The sequence below is a fragment of the Carlito syrichta genome, unplaced genomic scaffold (assembly GCF_000164805.1).
Source record: "Carlito syrichta isolate Samal-C Ts95f unplaced genomic scaffold, Tarsius_syrichta-2.0.1 Scaffold313344, whole genome shotgun sequence".
In the NCBI taxonomy this organism is placed as follows: Eukaryota; Metazoa; Chordata; class Mammalia; order Primates; family Tarsiidae; genus Carlito; species Carlito syrichta.
In genome coordinates, this window is record NW_007257440.1 from 803,704 (window position 1) to 824,906 (window position 21,203).

The 21,203-nt window shown below is 46.8% G+C and overlaps 1 protein-coding gene across 1 annotated transcript in view; it reads left to right on the forward strand.

Annotated features, from left to right (window-relative positions):
- The first annotated feature begins 1,701 nt into the window (after positions 1 to 1,701).
- Positions 1,702 to 21,203, forward strand: part of JPT2 (Jupiter microtubule associated homolog 2) — a 21,680-nt gene continuing 2,178 nt past the window's right edge. The window contains exons 1-3 of the mRNA XM_008070308.1: positions 1,702 to 1,800; positions 8,755 to 8,903; positions 14,598 to 14,740. Coding sequence (XP_008068499.1) covers positions 1,757 to 1,800; positions 8,755 to 8,903; positions 14,598 to 14,740 — 336 coding nt within the window. The 5' untranslated portion in view covers positions 1,702 to 1,756. The remainder of the gene's footprint in view (positions 1,801 to 8,754; positions 8,904 to 14,597; positions 14,741 to 21,203) is intronic.

Sequence of the window (21,203 nt, forward strand, 5' to 3'; positions counted from 1 at the left end):
GCTTCTCTAACAACCAGACAGGTTATGCATTTGCCTGCTATATTAAGGGGAAATGGTGTCATTTGTAACAGAAAAACGATAGATGCATTTTCTTCCAGCCTAATTGACTATTTAATGTACAAACACAGGCAACTGTTACAGGATGAAATTTTCAAGAGATCCAAGCAGAGAAGCCACCTACTTCGTGCATCTTCCTCTGCCTTTCCAATGGAAGTCATGATGGTCTCAGTATTAACCTGTGGCTTCTGTTGTGCATTTGAGCATGTTGTGATTAAGATGAGATCAGTTTTTTAGAAAAATCTTTCCCTAATCCCTCTAATGTTGTCTTACGATCTTTCTGCTGATTTATGTTCTCTAAAGATTGAAACTAAACATCTCTGGTGTCAAGGAAGCCGGCGTTTTGGCCTTGATTCTTTATTGTGAATACACAGTGCTGAGCATGACATCCTTTAGAAGATGCAGAGGCAAGATGACATCCATGATTTCATGATTTTTTCATATTCCTGGATCTTGTAGGTGTAGAATACTTGCTCAGGGAGTGAGGATCTTTGGGGGCATTTCATCAGTCGGTCTACTTGCTTTTCCATGCCTCCATTTTCTGAGAATCAGAATCCCATTCTTCGCCATGCTGTACTGTGGCCTCATTTCTAGAGGATGTCCTTTTCCGTTTAATAGCCTCTTTAACTAGATCACATTATTGAATCCAAACTCGTTCTGCAAAGAAAGTTGTGGAGTACAAGACACTGGGAACAAAGGAGGAAAACAGTTGCGCTTTCTCTTTAAGCATTTAGATCTTAACAGGTGCATTTGTGAGGAACTACAGCACTTTGTCTTAAGGAAAAAAAGGAAAGATTAAAAGAAAAAAAAAAATCCCACAGCAAACCTTTCCCAGCTGTCAGAGCTCTCCTAATTTCACAGTAACTTGTAAGGCACGTGAAGTAAGTTGAGTCTTGGAAGCACTACAGCAACCTGTGCCCTTTGTTCTCTAGCAGGACAGCTGGCTGTGAGCTATGGTCTGGGCAGCAGCACTTACTGCTGTTTCCTTTAATAATCGTTAAGCCATATCATCAAAGGTTTTTGGCTTGTTTCAGATGTGAATTTGTTTTATAGATTATAAATATACATATACAGTGTATGTATAAAGCAGAATGCTTGTCTTTCCTGATTATTTTTTGTACCATATTGTAAATTATATTATTTATTCTTTACCAATTTTGGGAATAAAAGGTGTTTTGGTTATTTAATATAATAAACAAGCTGTTAAACTTCTGTTTAAATTTCCAGTTCAACTTGTAAATGTTTTTACTGTGTATAAATACATACTAATACTTGATCTAATGATTGTCGTTTGTACCTGCCGGGGCCATGGTGCCCTGTAGGGGCCTGCGGGAGAGCCAGTGCTCAAGTTCGGCCTTTGTAGCCTGTGGGTCTGGCGCCAGCGCTCCGCCAGTCCTCGCTTCCTCTCCTGGGCTCTTGGCTCCACGGTCTGTCCCCTCAGCCCGCCCAATCACTTGTCCAATAGCAGCACCGGAAGCCCTGATCGACGTCCCTTCCACCAATCGACTGCGGGCGCGGCGCCGGCTTTTCCTGACCCCCCTCATTGGGGCGGTGCGAGGGGCGGAGCCCACGTCGCAGTAGGTTGCCGAGGCGTGATTGGCGTCGCGACGTCCAATGAGCGTAGCGGGCGGCCTCGGGGTACCTGCGCCTGGGCGGGCCGGAGCGCCTGCGCAGCGGGCTGAGGGAGGCGCTGGGCGACATGTTCCGGAACCCGGAGAGCGAGGGCGACCGCATCGGCTCCAGGTGCGGCGCTGGCGGGATGCGGGGGCCGAGCAGTGGGCGCGAGGCGGGCAGTCCGGGCAGAGGGTGCCGCCAGGGGGCGGGGGCGGCGGACCCGGGCTGGGTGCGTCCGCGAGCTGCGTGGCGCCGGGTGGGCTGGGCGACCTGGCCAAGGCCCGCCGGGCCGTGCCCCGCCCCTGCCCTGGCTGTGCCGCGTCCCGTACGGAGTCACCCGGAGCCCGACGACCGGTTCGCCGATGTCCTGTCTCTAAAGAGCTGTGCCTCGACTCTGTGTCGCGAGGCGAGGGCGAGGAGGGCCGCCCGCGGTCTAGGGAACAATGCCGCGGGTGAACGCGGGTCGACAGTGTGTGCCGGGGTTGGGCTTGTGCTTGCGCGCGTGTGCGCTGCGACCCTGGCCACGTTCCTCTAGGGAGCCCCAGGGTGTCTGGGGAAGAAGAGGAGCGTGGGGTCCGCACAGTAGCCGTAGGAGGGACCAGGCTGACGCGCAGCTCCCGACTCGGCTTGGCTCCCGGCGCTCACTGCCCGCTCTTTGTAGCTACTAAAGCGCCCTGTGGCCATTGGGAGTCCGTCAGCTAGGGCTGGCGGCGCCCACGGGGGCTTTCCCGCTCCGGCAGGCAGCTTGCGCCCTCGACTCGGGTCTTGCACTGCGCGAGGCTTCTCTGTGTTTTGAGCCTCGTGGACGGTCCCTCCCCGCCATGGAGGGGGACGCGAATTCGTGCGTGTGATGACCTTTGAGACAAGGGCTACATAGAATAAATACTAAAGAAACGGGCCCTTTAAATGGGGGAGTTAAGTCCGGAAGCAGGAATACTCGTAGCCAAACGACTAACGAGTCGTGAATCAATGGAACAGAGAATCTTGGTCCCTGGCGTCCAGATCTGTACCGATGTGGGATCAGAAGTGTATCCTGGAGCGCTGTAAGATACCTCCCGTGCCCATGACTCCCTTTCCACGTGGAGAACACCGACTGGGCCTCACCGGAGTGAATGAATCCATTTCAGGGGCACCACCCACTCCCGCTGGGCACGGCGTCCCCAGCGCATCTCGGTGGCATCCCTGAAGGGCTGTCCCTGTTGCTGTTCGCTGCCTGGTACTGGCAGCCCGGTAAATGGTTGTTCTGCCGGCCTTCGGAGCTCCAGAAATAGCTTGCAGAGTAGTATTGCTCTAAAGTTCCACAAGTCTTTGGAGGATTCGTTTTTTGAAGGATATTGTGAAAAGGAAAAAGAAAATCTTCCTTTTAGGATGGTGAAGAAGGAAAACCAGCCTTGACAGGATGATTCATATCAGCGGAAGCTTGTGCTCCGGTATGTTCGAGGCTGTGTGTTTGTCGGCATTCTGAGCGGGACTGGAGAGCCCGCCGCTTGTTTTGCCGTGGAGAGAATCCACCTGTGGCTTTGAGATTCCCTAGCCAGCTTCTCCTCTCTTCAGGCTCTGCATCTTTTGTTTTCTTGTGGAGGGATTGTCTTGTGTTAAGGGGATTTTGAGCTGTAAAAGCATTATGCCTTAGCTGTCATTAACCTGAGGTCTTCCTTTAAGCCGTAACATTTATATTTGTAAAGAATTTAAACCGAGTGTCTTTCTCGCTGCTTTCCAAACTGGGCCAGTCCTCAGATCGTTTCTGAAACTCGGGACAAGCTGTTTGAGGAGGGTCCAGAGCCCCTAGGAGGAGTGCGTGTTTTCCCTGCCTCTCCAGTGCTGCATTGTTGGGGGCTGTTCTTCTTGCCTGTGACCCTGGGTTTCTCTTGTGTACTTTGAATGTCTTTGCTGAAATATAGTGAGGGATACTACAAAAGGAAAAATATCTGTGAAGCGCCCCCACATTGTGAATTTGGCCCCAAATGTCTGAGCCCTTGCATTCCCCTCCCCCATAGGGTCACAGAGGTAACTGCCTGTGGCCTGGAGAAGGCCACAGTGCGCCATTGTTATCGACTGTTTTTATTGAAAGGTCCATTGAACGCTCGGCCCCAAGTGTCTGAGGCCTTTTTGAGGCAGCCTTGCTGTCTGACTGCTTCAGGCTGCACAACCTGCAGTGTGGACTGTTGCCTTTGTGATGGAGACCTGGCCTCTGCCTCTTCCCAGGTGGCTGGGCCTTTATGCGTCATTTTCTGCTGAAACAGTCTGTGGCACCACTTTTTTTCTTTGTTTTAAAATAAAATTAAGAAACATATGCAGAACAGTATTAAATTCTATATTTCTACCACCCTAGATTAATATTTCAAATAACTCTGTTTATCTCCTGTGCCTGATGGTACCCTTTCCACATGGAGACCATGGATTCAGTCTGGGCCACACCTTTTATAAACTTCGGTGTCCCGGGAACACTCAGTATCTGTTCTGTCACTCACCCAGAACGCGGAAACCACCTGGTCTAGCTTTCCCCAGTAACTTGAAGCTCCTCCCGAGCGAGGGCTTTTGCTTACTCACCTTTCTAGCTACGGGGTCTGCTGCTGCAGGGTGCCCATGAGAGGGCTCGGGAAATGTATGAGTTGCACTGCAGCAGGAGTCTTTGAGACTGCAAATGTAGGAAGCAGGGGTCGGAAAGAGCCCTGGAGAGCTGGAATCAGAGTCTACCCAGAAAAGAGGAGTTCGACTCATGCTGGCATGAGGCTTGATATACAGTGACACATTCTTGGACCACCGTAGCCTGTTGAGCTCAGGCTATCCTTCCACCTAAGCCTTCCAAATAGCTGGAACTACAGGTGTGCGCCACCATACCTGACTAATTTTTTATTTATTTATTGTAGAGACAAGGTTTCACCAACTTACCCCGGCTGGTCTTGAACCCCTTGGTTCAGGCCATCCTCTCGCCTCCTAAAATGCCAGGATTATGTGCATGAGCTATCATGCCCTGGCTGTTTTTTGGGATTTTGTGTGTGTGTGTGTGTTTCTTTTAAGTTGAAGTCTCACTCTGTTGCTGAGGCTAGAGTGCAGTAGCATGCTTAAAGCCACCGCAGCCTTGACCTGCTGGGCTCAGGTGATCCTTCCACCTCAGCCTTCCAAGTAGCTGTAACTACAGGCATGCGCCACTACGCTAATTTTTTTATTTACTGTAGAGATGAAGTCTCGCCAAATTGCCCAGGCTGGTCTCGAACCCATGGGCTCAGGCAGTCCTCTTACCTCAGCTTCCCAAAGTGCTGGGATTATAGGCGTGAGCAACCGCGCCTGGCCTGTTTTTTGTTTTGATTGGAATCTCACCCAGGCTGGAGTGCAGTGGCATTGTCACAGCTCACTGCAGCTTTGACCTCTGCAGTTTAAGCAATCTTCCCGCTTCAAGCCTCCTGAGTAGCTGGGATTACAGGTGTGTACCACCACACCCGGATAGGTTTTTTTATTTTTATTTTTGTAGAGATGAGGTCTTGATATGTTTTTTAAGCTAGTCTTGAGCTCCTTGGCTCAAGTAATCCTCTTGCCTTGACCTCCCTAAATCCTGGGATTACAGCTACTGTGCTCAGCCTGGTCATTGGTTATTTTATATACATATATACCCCTCCAGGACTGGGCATGGTGGCTCACATCTATAATCCCAGAGGCAAGAGGACTGCTTGAAGCCAGGAGTTTGATTCAAACCTGGGCAACACAGCAAGACCCTGTCTCTAAAACAGCTCTAAAAATTAGCTGGGTATAATGGTACACACCTTCCTGGCTTCTAAGTAGGCTGAGGCAGTAGGATTGCCTGAGCCCAGGAGTTGAGGTTCCAGTGAGCTATGATCACGCCACTGCACTCCAGCCTAGGCCACAGAGCGAGACCTTGTCACTCAAAAAAAACCCAAAAAATCCTGCCAGGTGCTGTGGCTCAAGCCTGTAATCCCAGCACTTTGGGAGGCCGAGGTGAGCAGATTGCTTGAGCCCGTGGGCTTGAGAACAGCCTGAGCCACTTGGTGAGGCCTCATCTATACAATAAATCAAAAAATTAGCCGGGCGTGGTAGCGCATGCTTGAGGTTCCAGCTACTAGGAAGGATCGCAGTAGCCCAGCAGGTGGATGCTGGTATGGCTGTGGGCGTGCCATTGCCCTACAGCCTGGGGGACAGAGTAAGACTCCAACTCAGAAAAAAAAAAATCGCAAATGGAAATGGCCTGCCTTTTTTTTTTCTTTCCCTCCTCAAATCCTCCTTCAGGAAATGCTGACAGGCAGGTTTGGCATGTGTCCTTCCCAGGCTTCCAAGTAGATAAGAAATCTCGGTACCACTTCAGAGACCTGCCGGCACACACATGGCTTCTGTGGTGTTGCATGGTGTGCCCATGGGTTTCTGTGCAGACTGAGACTGCATGTTATCTGCCCTTTGTAAAGCAACTGAGTTCTTCACTCTTTGAAAGAGATCTGAGAACTCTAGTCCAGTCACAAGCGATGTTAGCTCTCTTTCTAGCTCTTTTGAGAAAACAAACATTTTAGATATCCTGTTATTTTGTTAACTGTGAGCAGTCATAGCTTGCCAGTGAGGCCTAACCACAAATCGTAGCTTTTATGTGGTGTAGAGCCCTGTAATTTTAAGTGCGGTTGTCCCTTGGTGTCCTGGTGTCCCTTGGTTCCAGGACCTCCCTCAGATACCAAAATCTGAGGATGTGCAAGACCCTGCTATAAAATGGCGTAGTATTTCCATATAACCTACACACATTCTTCCGTACACTTTAAGTCATCTCTAGACTTCTTACAATACCTAATATGATGTAAATAGTTGTCAGGCTGTATTGCTTAAAAAGGCATGTACAGTACAGCTCTAACCATCCTTTTCCCCCCCTATTTTCAATCTAAGATTGGTTGAATCCATGAATGCAGAGAGCCAACTGTATTTCTTTTTTTTTGAGTTGGAGTCTCACTCTGTCGCCCAGACTGGAGTGCAGTGGCCACTCCCGGCCACCGCAGCATCGACCTGCTGGGCTCTGGCGATCCTTCCGCCTCAGCCTTCCGAGTAGCCGGAATTACAGGCGCGCGCTACCACGCCCGGCTAATGTTTTGATTTATTGTAGAGATGAGGTCTCGCCTGCCCAGGCGGGTCTCAAACCCAGGGGCTCAGGCAGTCCACTCACCTCAGCCTCTCAAAGGCGCGGGATTACAGGCTGAGCCACCGAGCCTGGTGCCAACTGTATTTCTAAATGTCTGTTGCTTAGGACTAGTGAAAGAGCACAGCCACTTACTGGTTTAAAACTTGGTTTCAGTAGGCCTCTCTTAAGTGCATTTGAAAGTCCTTCCAGGTGTTCTGACTTCAGTGTTTCACTGCTGTGCTACTTGTAGGCTGTGTTCTGAGGGTAGAACTTTGTGGCAATTTCTTATTCTTAAGTTTTTGCAGTAGAAAGTCACTCAAGGTCCTGATCTACTTCTGAAATGTCTACTTTAAAACTTACAGTAGTTCAAAACAGTTTCCCAAAGCCCAGCATGGGAGTCTATTGCTGCTTGTGTCTGAGCAGCGAGAACACTATGATCCTTGTGGTTGTTTAACCAGTAACGGTAGAACACGGGTGTATTTTCGAGGTGCCACAGGCATCGATCTCAAGTGAACAGTGCCGCTAGTAGTTGTGTTCCTTTATCTTCCTGATACTCAGCATTTCACTGGTTTTTCCAGGCTTCAGGACTAGATGATTATCCTAGTGTTGTTTCCCAGGACTTACTTCGTTGAATAGCTTGGCAAGAAGCACTTGGTCTAGGCCAGCACCATACAGCAGAAATGTGGACCACTGGTGGAACTTAAAATATTTTAGAAGTCATATGAGTCAGAAATTAACTTTTATAGATGGTCAACCTAAAATGTACAAAATACTGTTCCAGTGTGATCAGTAAAAAAGGCACAATTTCAATGCTATGTGTAGAAACTTGGGGGGAAAAACACTAAGAGATGTTTTCCTTCTTTTCCTCATGCTGAGCCTTGAGACCCGGTGTGAAGTTATACGTACGGCACACCTCAGTTCACACCAGCCATGTCCACATGCTTGGTGGCCAGGGGCCCCATACTGGGAGTCAATCTTGTCCTTAGGATAAATGGTAGATGCCCTCTTTTTCTTGAGATCTTTAAGAGAGGTGGCAGCAGTAGGACATGATCCAGACTCTAGATCCAGACTGCCTGGATTTCAGTCTTGACTCTACTACTTCCTGCGTGGCTTTTGGCAAATTACCTGATTTTTCTTAATCTCAGATTCATCATCTAAAAATGATTCCCTGCCTGTAGGGCTATTGGGAGATTAAGTGAATGTAATTTGCTTAGAATAGTATCTGGCATACAGTGAGCACTTAACAAATCTAAGCTACAGCTTTAAACACTACTGAATGTGTTTATAGTATTAAACACCACTGAATACTAATTAAAATTAGTCTTAGACTCTACTGAATGTTGCTCAATTTGCCTGTCTTAGGGAACTTTTAATTTTACTTATGAGAGGTCATAGAAATAACTTAAAATATATGGGTTTCTAGAGAATTTTATTTATTTATATTTATCTGAGTTGGAGTCTCACTCTGTCGCCCATGCTGGAGTGCAGTGGCATGCTCACAGCTACTCCAGTGTTAGCCTGCTGGGCTCAGGCACTCCTTTTACCTCAGCCTTCCAAGTAGCTGGAACTACAGGTGTGCACTACCATGCCCAGCTAATTTTTTGATTTTTATTGTAGAAATGAGGGCTCACCTAGTTGCCCAGGCTGGTTTTAAACCCATCAGCTCAGGCAATCCTCTCGCCTTGGCCTCCCAAAGTGCTGGGATTACAGGCTCGAGCCCCTGTGCCTAGCAGATTTTTAGAGAATTTTTGACATAACCAAGATATGTGAAGAAAACTTTTAAGAGGACCTTAAGAGCTGTAAAAGAAGTTTGTCATGTGGCCATCTGTGAACTAGTCATACCAGTATTAAATAATTGTGGTGGGGGATTTCTCCATTAAGAAATTGCGCTTACCCTGTCCAGTTATGCCATAACCCCTGCCGTGACAAGCTTCCAGGTCAGCCATCGGTAACTGGTGTGTGCTCTGTGCTTGTAGGGCCATGAAGTCCCCAGGAGGAGAATCAAGCAATCTTTTTGGAAGTCCAGAAGAAGCTGCTCCTTCCAGCAGGCCTAATAGGATGGCATCTAATATTTTTGGACCAACTGAAGAACCTCAGAACATACCCAAGAGGACAAATCCCCCAGGTATGGACCCTCGTAAATTCTTCATCCTTTGACCTCTACCTGTTCTCTTTGTTAAATTTTTTCTGCTTCTTTATACTTACACTTTCACATAATTTCTGGTACAGGCTATTGCTTGCTATCAGAGTTCTTCAAAATGAAAGCAAGTTCTTCTGATTTTTTACTTTCTACTTGAAGGTGGCTCGAGTAGTCTTAAATTCTCCATCTGTTCAACAGACTTGGGTTGAGTACAGGCAACGAGAATACAAAGGTGGTTGGGGGTTCTAGTTCCTGCAGGGAGGGTCTCCCAGTTGTCCTGTGGACCCCTTGAGATTCCTGAAACTGCATGCAAATAATTGTACATTTAAACATTTTTCCTAATTATCCTTAAGGGAGAGAGTATTTTTAATCAGATTGTCAGTGGGATGGAAACCCTGACCGGGAAGAGTTAGTCCAGCACTGGCCTCTGTAGTCTTCATTGTCGATCCCACCTTCCAGCGGCTGCAGAGGGAGAGACTGGCAGAAGGTCTCCCTTGGTGGACGGAGGGTCCAGCTGAGCAACGCACAGTGACAGTTACCCAAGGAGCTTCCCCTGTCTGTCCCAGAGGGGAAAGCGCAGTTGGCTCACTCCTCCAAAGACTTGAGAGGCCACACTCAGGAGTCAGTGTGTCAGGCAGATACAAAGTCAAGCAGAACCAAAGCTGTCCCTGCTTCCTTGCCCCAATTCTGGTTGCAAATATTTCCTGACCAGGCCGAGCACAGTGGCTCATGCCTATAATCCCAGCACTTTGGGAGGACAAGGTGAGAGGATTGTCTGAGCCCACAGGTTCAAGACCAGCCTGGGCAACTTGGCAAGACCTCATCTCTACATTAAATTTTTTAAAAAGGTAGCCAGTCATGGTGGTGCATGCTTGTAGTTCCAGCTGCTTGGAAGGCTGAAGTGGAAAGATCACCTGAGCCCAGCAGGTTGAGGCTGCAGTGGCCGTGAGCATGCTACTACACTCCAGCCTGAGTGACAGAGTAAGACTCCAACTCAAAAAAAAAAATTATTTCCTGACCATTTGTAGCAGGGGCGGGGGGAAACATTAGAGTCAGAAGCTAGTTTTTTGTCTGGTTGTTTTCTTGGATGTAGCTATAGTAGAGAAGCAAGTGGTTCTTACTAAGTGACTAATATTCTCATTGTACCTAGTTTATGAGTTTAGGGCCAGGAGTGGTTGTCCCTGAACATTCTCTACACCAAAGACAGCAGAACTGCACGTTGCATGCAAGATAGAATCAAATCTGAGGCACTTCCAGTGAGTGCTCACTCGGCCCCGCTCAGCAGAGTGCGTGTTTGGAGCTGTCCCTGGAGTATGTCATAGTCCCTGCAGGGCAGGCTATGCCACTTTGCACAATCTCATGCCTAGTGGGGAGTTCAGTCTTTCTCAGCTGAGCCTCTGCTGTGTATGGTCACAAGGTGTGGCAACAGCTAGTGTGGCTCCCCTTGCCAGATTCCTGCTTCTCACATTGCTTCTCATGGTTGTTTAGAGTTTTTCCATCTCTCCAAGTGCCCTTTGTATTACCAAGGGAAACTGCTAGTTGTGTCTACCACCCAAGATCTGGAGTCCTGCCTTCTTTCTGTCTTTAGTCATGCAGTCTCAGCACCACAGTCCCTCAGTTGCAGGGCCGGGTTGGGGAATGTATGCAGGAGCAAAGAATATGTATGATTTACTACATCATAGCCATTGTGTGTTTTTTGTTAGTGACCTGGTTTCGATTTTCCCCAAATTGTATTCCGTGTTCTCCTAATAATCATTGGTATTTATGGATTACTCCATATTTGCCAGCAGCTATGCTAAGTGCTTTGCGTCTTTGCTGTAACCCTAGGAGGATAAGCAGCGTTACCCCTTTTACAGAGGAGGAAACTGAAGCCTAGGGAGAGTCACTGGTATGCCTAATTCCCATGGCTAGTCAGTGGCAGAGCTGGCCGTTGGATCAGGCTTTCCCTGACTCTGGGTCCCATGCTTCCAGCTGACCTCCTAAATGTATCCACTGGGATACAATCTTTCTTACAATTGCCTGAAATGGAACTGTTGGATCAGAGGGTATATGAATTTAGAATATTGACAGATATTTCCAACTAGTCTTTGAAGAGGTTGCCTAGTGTATACCCCCAATGTATATGCATGCTTGTTTCCAACAGTGTTGGTCTTTTGCAATTTGGTTTTTAAAAGCATATATCTTGAATTTATTTTTCTTTAGTTATGAGTGAATTTAGGCATATTTTCTTCAAAGCTGAATTCATCTTTCAAGTAAAATGTGGCGTTGTACACATATGCAGTATGATTACTACTTTATAAAGTTCAAAAACAGAAGTATATGTTTAGGGTAGCACGTATACATGGTAAAACAAGTTTATGGTTTCCAGAAAATTCATAAGTATGGTTACCACTGGTGAGAGAGAAGGGATTCACAAGATGTTTCTGTGAACTGTTCCTGTTCTATATGGCCTGGGCATTCGTTACCTGTTGGTCACCTTGTTACGCATGCGAGTATGTCTTACGGATTTTTCCTAAAATAAGCAGTGCTGCGGACGCAGTAATCCCAGCACTTTGGGAGGCTGAGGTGAGAGGATTGCCTGAGCCCAGGGATTGGAGACCTCATCGCAACAATAAGTTTAAAAATTAGCCAGGTATGGTAATGTGCACCTGTAGTTCCAGCTACTTGGAAGGCTGAGGCAGAAAGATTGCCTGAGCCCAGCAAGTCAAGGCTATGGTGGCTATGAGCGTGCTATTGCACTCCAACCTGGGTGACAGAGTGAGGCTTCAGCTCAAAAAAAAAGAGCAATGCCTGGCCAAAAACTTGACATTGAATTACTTTTATTTTACATTTTAATTTCAATTTAATTTTCTGCCTTGAAATCTCACTCTGTTGTCCAAGCTGGAGTGCAGTGGCATGATCATGGCTTGCTGCAACCTCAACCTCCTGGGCTCAGGTGATCCTTTTGCCTCAGCCTCCCAAGTAGCTGGGACCATAGGTACACACCACAATACCCGGCTAATTTTTTTGATTTTTGTGTAGAGATGCAGTCTTACTATGTTGCCCAGTCTGGTCTTGAACTCCTGGGCTCAAGCAATCCTCTCACCTTGGCCTCCCAAAGTGCTGAGATTGCAAGCATAAGCCACCACACCCAGCCCTTCATTTTTTAAAAAACTGAATGCACTTTTTAAAAAAGTTATGTAAGTCTTTGTAGCACAAGCAGGAGTTGTACAACGTGGAGGGGTCTCATAGGACAGTTTTTCCCCACCTTGTGATCTGGGGGCATGCTTGCCAGCACAGCCCAGCAGCATTACTGAGGGCTTACTCAACAGGTGGGACTGTTGTAATCACTATTTATTACCTTTTGAAAGTTGAGAAAATGGAGATGCAACTTGTCCAAGGTCCCACAGTTAATGAGTCACTGAGAGGTACTCTAACCTCAGCAGTCTGGCCACAGGATGCCTGTTCTCAACACCATGCTTTGCTGGCTTCCCTGGCCAGGGGTTTCCAGCCTGGGAGGTCTGTGGCTGAGGTTCAGGAGGCTTATAGTCACCTTAAGTTCTACAAATGTGGGTGTGCCCATTTTCCTGCAGAGGGAGTCCCACATATCCCCAAGTGTTCTATCACCCCAAAAAAGGTAAATACCCCAACCTGAGCCCCCACTTGCTATACTGTTCCAGTCCTTGTTGGAACTGTAGTCCATGCCCTAGAAGCTGACTGGTATCCCAGAACACCACTGTGCTTGAGTCTGCATGGCAGCAGTGGGCCCTCAAGACAGGTCTGAAGGCCCTGAGGGCACAGACCACTGACTAGAGCCTTGTCTGCTTGTGGGCTCCCCGGCGCTCCTCATCCAGCTTTTTTCTATGGTGCTCATGTCCTTCTGTAGAGCAGTGTGGGTTACTACAACTGGGTAGTCTCTGATGAAATGTAATTTTTCCTGTAACCAATCAAAGTGCTGTAATTGTGCACCAGTCTTGTACGAGTAATGTTGTAATTCTGCTAAAAACTCCTGTCTCTGCGTGTATAAACGAACTCAACCTCCTTACTCCAGAACACTCCCTTTGGAGTTGATGTTTCCAAATGGGCCATCCTCCAATGTTGCGCTTGAATAAACTGTCTTTAAATTAAGTAACTAAATTGAGGAAATGTAATTTTTTGAAAACAAAAGATCAAAACTGTTTAAAAGAAAAAGAAGAATGTATTAAGCAGCCTTAAGCCCCTACATGCCATCTGTTCCGTTTCTTGCCCACATGTCCCTGGCACCCTAAGCAACTTCTGTGTGGTGGGAGAAGAATCATTTTTCTTTATTCAGATAGAAGCAAATAAGAACACCCCCTTATTTTAAGTGAAAATACTGCATGCTTTGTAGAGTGTTTGCACCTTTCTTTTTTCACTGAACAGTATGTATAGATGTCTCTTAATCACTGCCTAGAAAATATAGCTAACAGTTATTATTTCTATCCCAGGCACTGTTCTAAGCATCTACCATAGGCGCTGCAGTAACTCACTGACCCCTCCTACAGCCCCGTGAGGCCCATTCTACAGATGAGGAATATGGGGCACAGAAGAGCCAAATAACTTTCATATAGTCACAGAGCAAGTGAGGGAAGTGCATCTTCTTCCCTCTTATAGATAAATTCTTGGTGCCCAGGGCCAAGATTTTAATGATACCACCTCCATCTAGCATAGTGCTAGATGTGGAAAGTAGGTGCTTGGTGTCTGCTAAGTGAAGAGATGATCAGTTGGTTTCATAGGGTAGCCAACTTTCAGCTTAACATAGGCACAAGCATTTATGCTTTACCTCCAGGTCTTAGTCATGGTTTATAAGAAGTTATATCTTAGGGCCAGGAATGGTGGCTCACACCTATGATTCTAGCACTTTAGGAGGATCATTTGAGGCCAGGAACCTGGGCAACTTAGTAAGACCTCATCTCCACAAAATATTTTTTTAAATAATTAGCCAGATGTGGTGGTGTGCACCTGTAACCCAAGCTACTTGGGAGGCTGAAGCTGGAGGATTGCTTGAGCCAAGGAGTTCAAAGCTATAGCGAGCTATGATCACATCACTACACTCCAGCCTGGGCAACAAAGCGAGACCCCATTTCTTAACCCAAAAAGCAGGAAGTTACATCTTAGACAAAGTTTCAGTGCAGCTTATAAGGTCAATTATAGTTGGCAGCAAAGATGTTTCTTGTCTCTGAATCACTAATATATCTATTTGTCCCTAGAAGTTCCAGCCAGAATGAGATCAGAATTTTCAGGACAGCAGATTTCCTTGAATGGGTTTGTTATTAAATTCAAAACTCTATCTTTGTGACCTAAACATTTAGCTGTTTACTTTTTATCTACTAAAGAACTTTGCATGGGTTTAATAAGAAGATGCTTCAACAAGAAAGCATGAAATGTACAAGGTTAAGGAAATTCTAAAGAAAAGAATGTGCTATTTTATGCCATCTCTCCTCTAGAGGCCATCCCAAGTCAGCTCAGTTCTAGACATGAAGGCCACAGCAGGCCAGGTTCAAGGGTACCCTGACATAGCTCTTTAGGGATTTTGAGCCTGATCATCCCACCCTGTTGGCCTGGAACTCTGGCTGGCACTAGGCGTTGCTACTATGAGGGGAGGTCTCTGAAGTAACCCATGAGTGGGGTAGTATGAGATGAATGTTCCACATGCTCAGTGTTCTGTGACTTTTTCTACAGGGGGGAAAGGAAGTGGTATCTTTGATGAATTGACTCCTGTGCAGACACGACAGCATCTGAACCCACCTGGCGGGAAGACCAGTGACATTTTTGGCTCCCCAATCACTGCTGCTTCACGCTTGGCACACCCAAACAAACCCAAGGTATGGATTACATTCAGACAGCAGACGTGACAGAAAAGCAAAAGTTAAGCTAAGTACTCTTTTAAAAATGTTCCAAGCCAGGCTCAGTGGCTCAGCCTGTAATCCCAGCACTTTGGGAGACCAGGGCAAGTGGATTGCCTAACCCCTTGGATTTGAGAACAGCCTAGGCAACTTGGTGAGACCTCATCTTTACAATAAATAAAAAATTAGCCGGGCATGGTAACACACGCCTATAATCCCGGCTACTTGGAAGGCTGAGGCAGAAAGATTGCTGGAGCCCAGCATGTCGACACTGGGGTGGTCTTGAGTATACCACTGCACTCCAGCCTGGGCAATGGGGTGAGACTCCAACAAAAAAAAAAAAAGTAAATGTCCTTTGACAGTCAAAAAAATAAAATGTTTAAAAAATGCTCCAAGAAGGTGTGACATGTTAGACAAAGTGGATGACTGTTCTTTCTGGGTACCAGCATTAGTCACTGAGTTTGGAAGCTCCCCTGAGTCACCCAGGGAACATTCCAGCCTCTTGCTGATGCAGCCTGGGGGAGCAGCTCCCTCCTCTGCTGGTGGCAGTGGACCCATGCAGATAGGCTGCAGCTGTACCTCACAGCAGCACTGAATGCCAAGAAGAGTTAGGAAACTGAACACAGCTGGGCGCAGTGGCTCACACCTGTAATCCCAGTACTTTGGGAGGTAAGGCAAGAGGATTGCCTGAGCCCACAGGTTTCAGACCCGCCTGGGTAACATGGCAAGAACTCATCTCTACAATAAATCAAGAAAAATTAGCCGGGCATGGTGGCACATACCTATAGCTCCAGCTACTTGGAAGACTGAAAAGAAGGATCTCCTGAGCCCACCAAATGGAGGCTGCAGTGGCCGTGAGCATGCCACTGCACTCTAGCCTAGGCGACGAGTGAGACTCCAACTCAAAAAAAAAAGAAAACTGAACATGCAGCACAGGCGCTGGATCTGCATCCATCCTCCATCCATTTTTTTACTATTCTCATTTCATTTGGAAAGGAAAAATGATGGCTCTTGGTGGGCATTTCTCCCATGCAGGGTCAAGGTCTGTGAGCTAGTTATCTGCAGATTGGCAGTGCTTGGCTAGAGCGTAGCTGGCTCCTCTGAACTAGTAAAGGCATCAACAGAATAAGATGAGCAGAGTCTCTTCACTTACATGCTGACTCAGGAGCCACTGGAACGTGAGCCTGAGCAATATGACCTTGGGCCTGGCCTAAGGAAGTGTTGATTAGCTCTGCAACCCCCTGGGCTAAGGTGGAGGGCTTGACTAAGACTTCCCTGAGGACCAGAGCCTGCAGTGCCCTACCTAGCTTGGACATTTGTTTGAGTAGTGGCAGAGTGTTTATGGGATTTATGCAGTCAAAGCTCATCTGTAATAAAGGCAAGGTTTTTTTTATTAATATAATTATTTGGCAATATTTTTAACCTACTTATTTACTTCTCTACCTTCTTTGTGGTCATTCCCTAAAGCAGAAAATTTTTAACCATTTTGGAATTACTTATGCCTGAAAAAATTGTTGTACTGTTGTTGGTTCACATGCCAGAAGATGGCCCATTGCAGAATCAAAATGGAAACTTAAAAAGAACTGAGAGTAGGAGGAAACATGAACAGAAGAGAGAGCATCGAGCATGGCCGACTTCCAGGGTTTGGATTGCCCCACATCTCTTCTGTTCTGGCTTCTCTGCAGTGACATCTCTTTCCAGTTTAGAGTCTCATGGGAGCTGGGCGTGAACCTGCAAATTGGTACTAGACTGTGTGGCTTCAGTTAGAGCATCTCTTTAAGAAGTTTTTCTATGAGCTCTGCTCCAAGCTAAACCTTGGCTAGGCCAGACATGTCCAGAAAGTCAGCAGTTCTCCACTAAGGGAGGAATTTGAATTAGCTAAACACAAGAGGAAGGTGCTTCCAGCCATGATTTACATGTTCCAGTTAATATGGGTTAGTCAGTACACCATTGAGCCATCAGTACAACTGAGTCTAGAACAAAAAGAAACAGAAATAGAGCTTCCCTTGATTTTTAATAAACATAAAGGTATTTTGATCCAGGACCATCAGACATCCCCAGCATCACTAGAAAAATGACCAATTCCAGGTCAAGGTCAGGGAATGTACAAAATAAGCCTGGAATATCTTGCAGTACCACAAAGCAAGTAGGCCCCTAAAGGCTGCTGGGATGATGTCAGAGGACTGAGAGACCACAAGAAGGAAGATAAACCATGGGCCAGGCATGGCACCACTTGGTCATCAATAAGTATGATCATTGTAGTGGACTAAAGTTCACTAACTGTTTAGAATTCCTGGGTTCATAATAATATTAAAAATAATCTAACTTCTGACCTTTGGAGAATGCCAGAGGAGTATGAAAGCTGATGGAGGACAGAATGGAGTGTTCAGCCAGCGTTTCCTGCATGAACTGTGTGTCAAGATTACAACTGTTGAGGAAAAGTCTTACAACAAAACTTTTATAAAAGTACTTCAGACTGTAAATGAAAAAGGAATAACGGAATTAGAATATCATCGTTTTGCAAACTTTACTGAAACCCTGGATTTAGAAAATGACCATCAGTGGTTGTTCGCGTCACAAAATGAGAGATAACTAACACTTACGGGCCTGGTAATAGAAGTCGACCATGGGCCACCATTGATGCCATCTTATCCAAAAAAAATCAAACCTGAATCAGACCAAAGTACATATTAATTTATGCTGTAGGAATGCACTCAGTGTGATGCAGCTTACGGGAAATTACATGAAAAACAGTAGGGGGAGATCCCAAAGAAAAAAGAGACTGAAGAATGCAGTCCCTATTAAAGTCCCAGGAGTGGGGTTTTTTTTGCTTGTTTTTTGTTTTCTTTTTCTTTTCAGGAATTGAAACAACTAAGATTCATATGAAATTTCAAGGAACCCCAAATAGCCCAAACAGTCTTGGAAAATAAGGTGTTGGGGGCTCATACCATTTCAAACCTTAACAAAGCAGCCATGATCAAAGCAGCATGTCACTGGCATAAGGACAAACTTACAAACCAGTGGAATAGAATTGAACTGAGAAATACACCCTCCCAAATAAACTTTCTTGGTTGATTGATTTTTCCATAAGGGTGCCAAGATCATCCAATGGGGAAAGAACAATCTCTTAGACAAATGGTATTGGGAAAATTGCATATGAACATGCAGAAAGTGAAAAGTCAAACTCTCACTTTACTCATATACAAGAATGAATTCAAAATGGATCAAAGACCTAAGAGCAAAAGCTATAAAATTTTTAGGAGAAAGTAATACAAAGTCTTCTTGATCCTGTATTTGGCAATGGAGTTTAGCTATGACACCAAAAAACAAAGGCAACAAAATTTAAAAATAAATTAGACTTCATTAAAGTTTCCAACTTGTATGCATCAAAGGACACTATCAGAAGTGAAAAGACAACCCACAGAATGGGAGAAAATATTTGCAAATCATATATCTGATAAGGGCTTACTATCCAGAATATGTAAAGAATGCCTGAGGCAGAGTGATAACGCACAGATATGGGACTGTCAGGATGTGGCCAGGTATGGGCCAAGAGACCCACAGGGCTGTTCTAGTGGCCATGTTTGATCTGGACTTGGAGGCAGAGGAAGGCAGCGAGGGCGAGCTAGGGTCCATCCCCACACCCCCACGTGTGTCCCTTTGCCAAGAGGAGGCGGCTGACCTGGAGCCTGTGGGATACTGAGGAGGTGTGGCTGACTAAGACCAAGGTGCAAGGCACCAACTTGGGCAAAATGTGTGCCATGGAAGTCCTAAGTAGGCCAAAGTTATGCACAGCACTAAAGACATAGCACACACATGGGCTGAGCAAAAATTCTAGTCAGTGAAGTACCCCTTACAGTAGAACTGGCCTATACCTTCCAGACTGGCAGCAAGCTCTACCTCAGCCTCGAGTGCCTCAGTGGTGGCGAGCTCTTCATGCACCTGGAGCAGGAGGGCATCTTCCTGGAAGACACATCCTGACCAGGACCACACTGGCCCTGGCCATCTCTGCTCCCAAGACATCATCAACCAGGACCTCAGACCCAAGAACATTGTCCTCAACAGCCAGGGCCACACCAAACTGACTGGCCTTTGGACTCTGCAAGGAGTCGATTCATGAGGGCGCCGTCACTCACACCTGCAGCACCACTGAGTGCATGTCCTTGAGATGTGTGGTGGCTGCAGCCAGACTGTGGGCTGATGGAGCATGGGGACCCTATGTAGGACATGCTCCCTAGATCATTGTCCTTCGCCACAGAGAACCAAAAGAAGTCCATGGATAAGGACATCAAAGGGAAGCTGGTACTGCCCCACACTTCACCCCAGATGTCCAAGGCCTTGTCACAAGTTTCTGAAGTGGCATCCCAGCCAGTAGAGTAGGAGTGACCCGAGGGTGCTGCTGATGTGCAGAGGCACCCCCTCTTTCAGCACATGAATCAGGATGGCCTCCTGGTGTGCCACATGACTCTGTCATCAGAGCTCATTCATCAGTCAGAGAAGGATATGAGCCAGTTTGACCCCCAGTTCACACGGCAGATGCCTGTGGGCAGCCCAGACACAGCCCTCAGCAACATGTCTTCCTGGGCTTCACACATGACGCCCTCCATCCTGGACAGCATCAAGGGGCTTCTCCTTCCAGCCTAAGCCGTGCTCCCCCAGACGTCTCAGCAGCAGCTCCCTGACCCCATCAGTTCCCTCAAGTTCTCTCCCTTTGAGAGGTTCTGGCCCAGCCTGTCAGCCCACGGAGCCACCTCTACCCGCACTCCTGCTTTCACTGCCTCCCTCCAGCCCTGCCCTCCTCCCATCTCCCCCCTCAGAGGTCAAGAAGCCCAGAGGGGCTGTGGGCACCCAGGGCACCAGGAGGATGGTGGGGGTGAGGGCAGCAAGACCCTGGGCCAGTTTCAGAGGCCGGGGGGGGCGGTCAGGGTCAGCAGTGAGTGCATGTGAAGATGTGTCTTTGCTAGGGGTGGCTGTGCCCTGAGTGGTGAGAATGGAGGACTCCAGGCCACAACTGCTGGTGCCAGGGCACTGCTGCTCCCCATGCGCCCACGTTCAGTGATGCCTGTGGAAGATTGAATCATGAGGTGAGAAAAAGAATGTCTACAACTCAACAACAAAACAAAACCAACCCTCCTCATAAATGACAGTGGACTTGAATAGACTTATCTTCTCCAAAGAAGATAAGTGCCTAGTAAACACAAGAAAAGATGCACAGCAAATCAAAAACCACAGTGAAATACCACTTCACACCTGCTAGGGTGGTGTGATGTAAGTGTTGGTGAGGATGTGGAGAAACTGGAACTCTCCCATGGCTAGTGGAAATGTAACTGTGTGCAATGGCTGTGGAAAACAGTTTGGTAGTTTCTTAAAGAGTTCAACATAGGATTGTTATATGATCCAGCAATTCCACTCATAAGTATATACCCAAAAAGTTTGACAACATGGATTCAATCAGATGCTTGCACACCTGTTTTTATAGTGCATTATTTACCATATAGCTCAAAGATGGAAACAGCCCAAGTGTCCATCGATAGGGGTAAACAACCTGTGGTCTGTTCATGAATACTCAGCCCTAAAAAGGTATGAGGCACAGACATGCTACAATGTAGATGAACCTTGAAAATATTACACTTATGTTTAAAAATTTGACTGTGATGATTAAGGAATCATTAACATTTGCAGTTTCAGTTTTGAACTTTTTTCGGACGTTTGTAAGAGCCACATCTTGAAATATTTATGTATAGATGAGATATCTGGGAGTTGCTTTAGCATAGTCTATAAAGGGATTGGGAAGGACTGAGGTTGGGAAAACAGTGTGGCTGAAACAAGGGTAACAGTGAGTTGATGTCATTGTAGCTGAATGAAGGTTCACTGTGTTATTCTCTCCACTTTGTTTATGGTTAAAATTGTCCATAATATAAACATTTTTTAAATGTTAAGAATAAGAAGTCAGCCAGGTGCGGTGGCTCAAGCCTGTAATCCCAGCACTTTGAAAGGCTGAGGTGAGGGGATTGCCTGAGCCCACGGATTCGAGAGCAGCCTACGCAACTTGCTGAGACCTCTTCTCTACAATAAATAAATAAATAAATTAGCCAGGCATGATAGCACATGCCTATAGTTCCGGCTACTTGGAAGGCTGAGGTGGAAGGATCACCTGAGCCCAGCAGGACAACGCTGAGATGGCCATGAGCATGCCACTACACTCCAACCTGGGCCATGGAGTGAGACTTCAATTCGGTGGCTCAGCCTGTAATCCCAGTGCTGAGGTGAGTGGATTGCCTGAGCCTGCTGGTTCGAGACCTGCCTGGGCAATTTGGCAAGACCTCATCTCCACAATAAATCAAAAATTAGCCGGGCATGGTAGCGCGCACCTGTAGTTCCGGCTACTTGGAAGACTGAGGTGGAAGGATCGCCGGAGCCCAGCAGTTCGAGACTGCAGTGG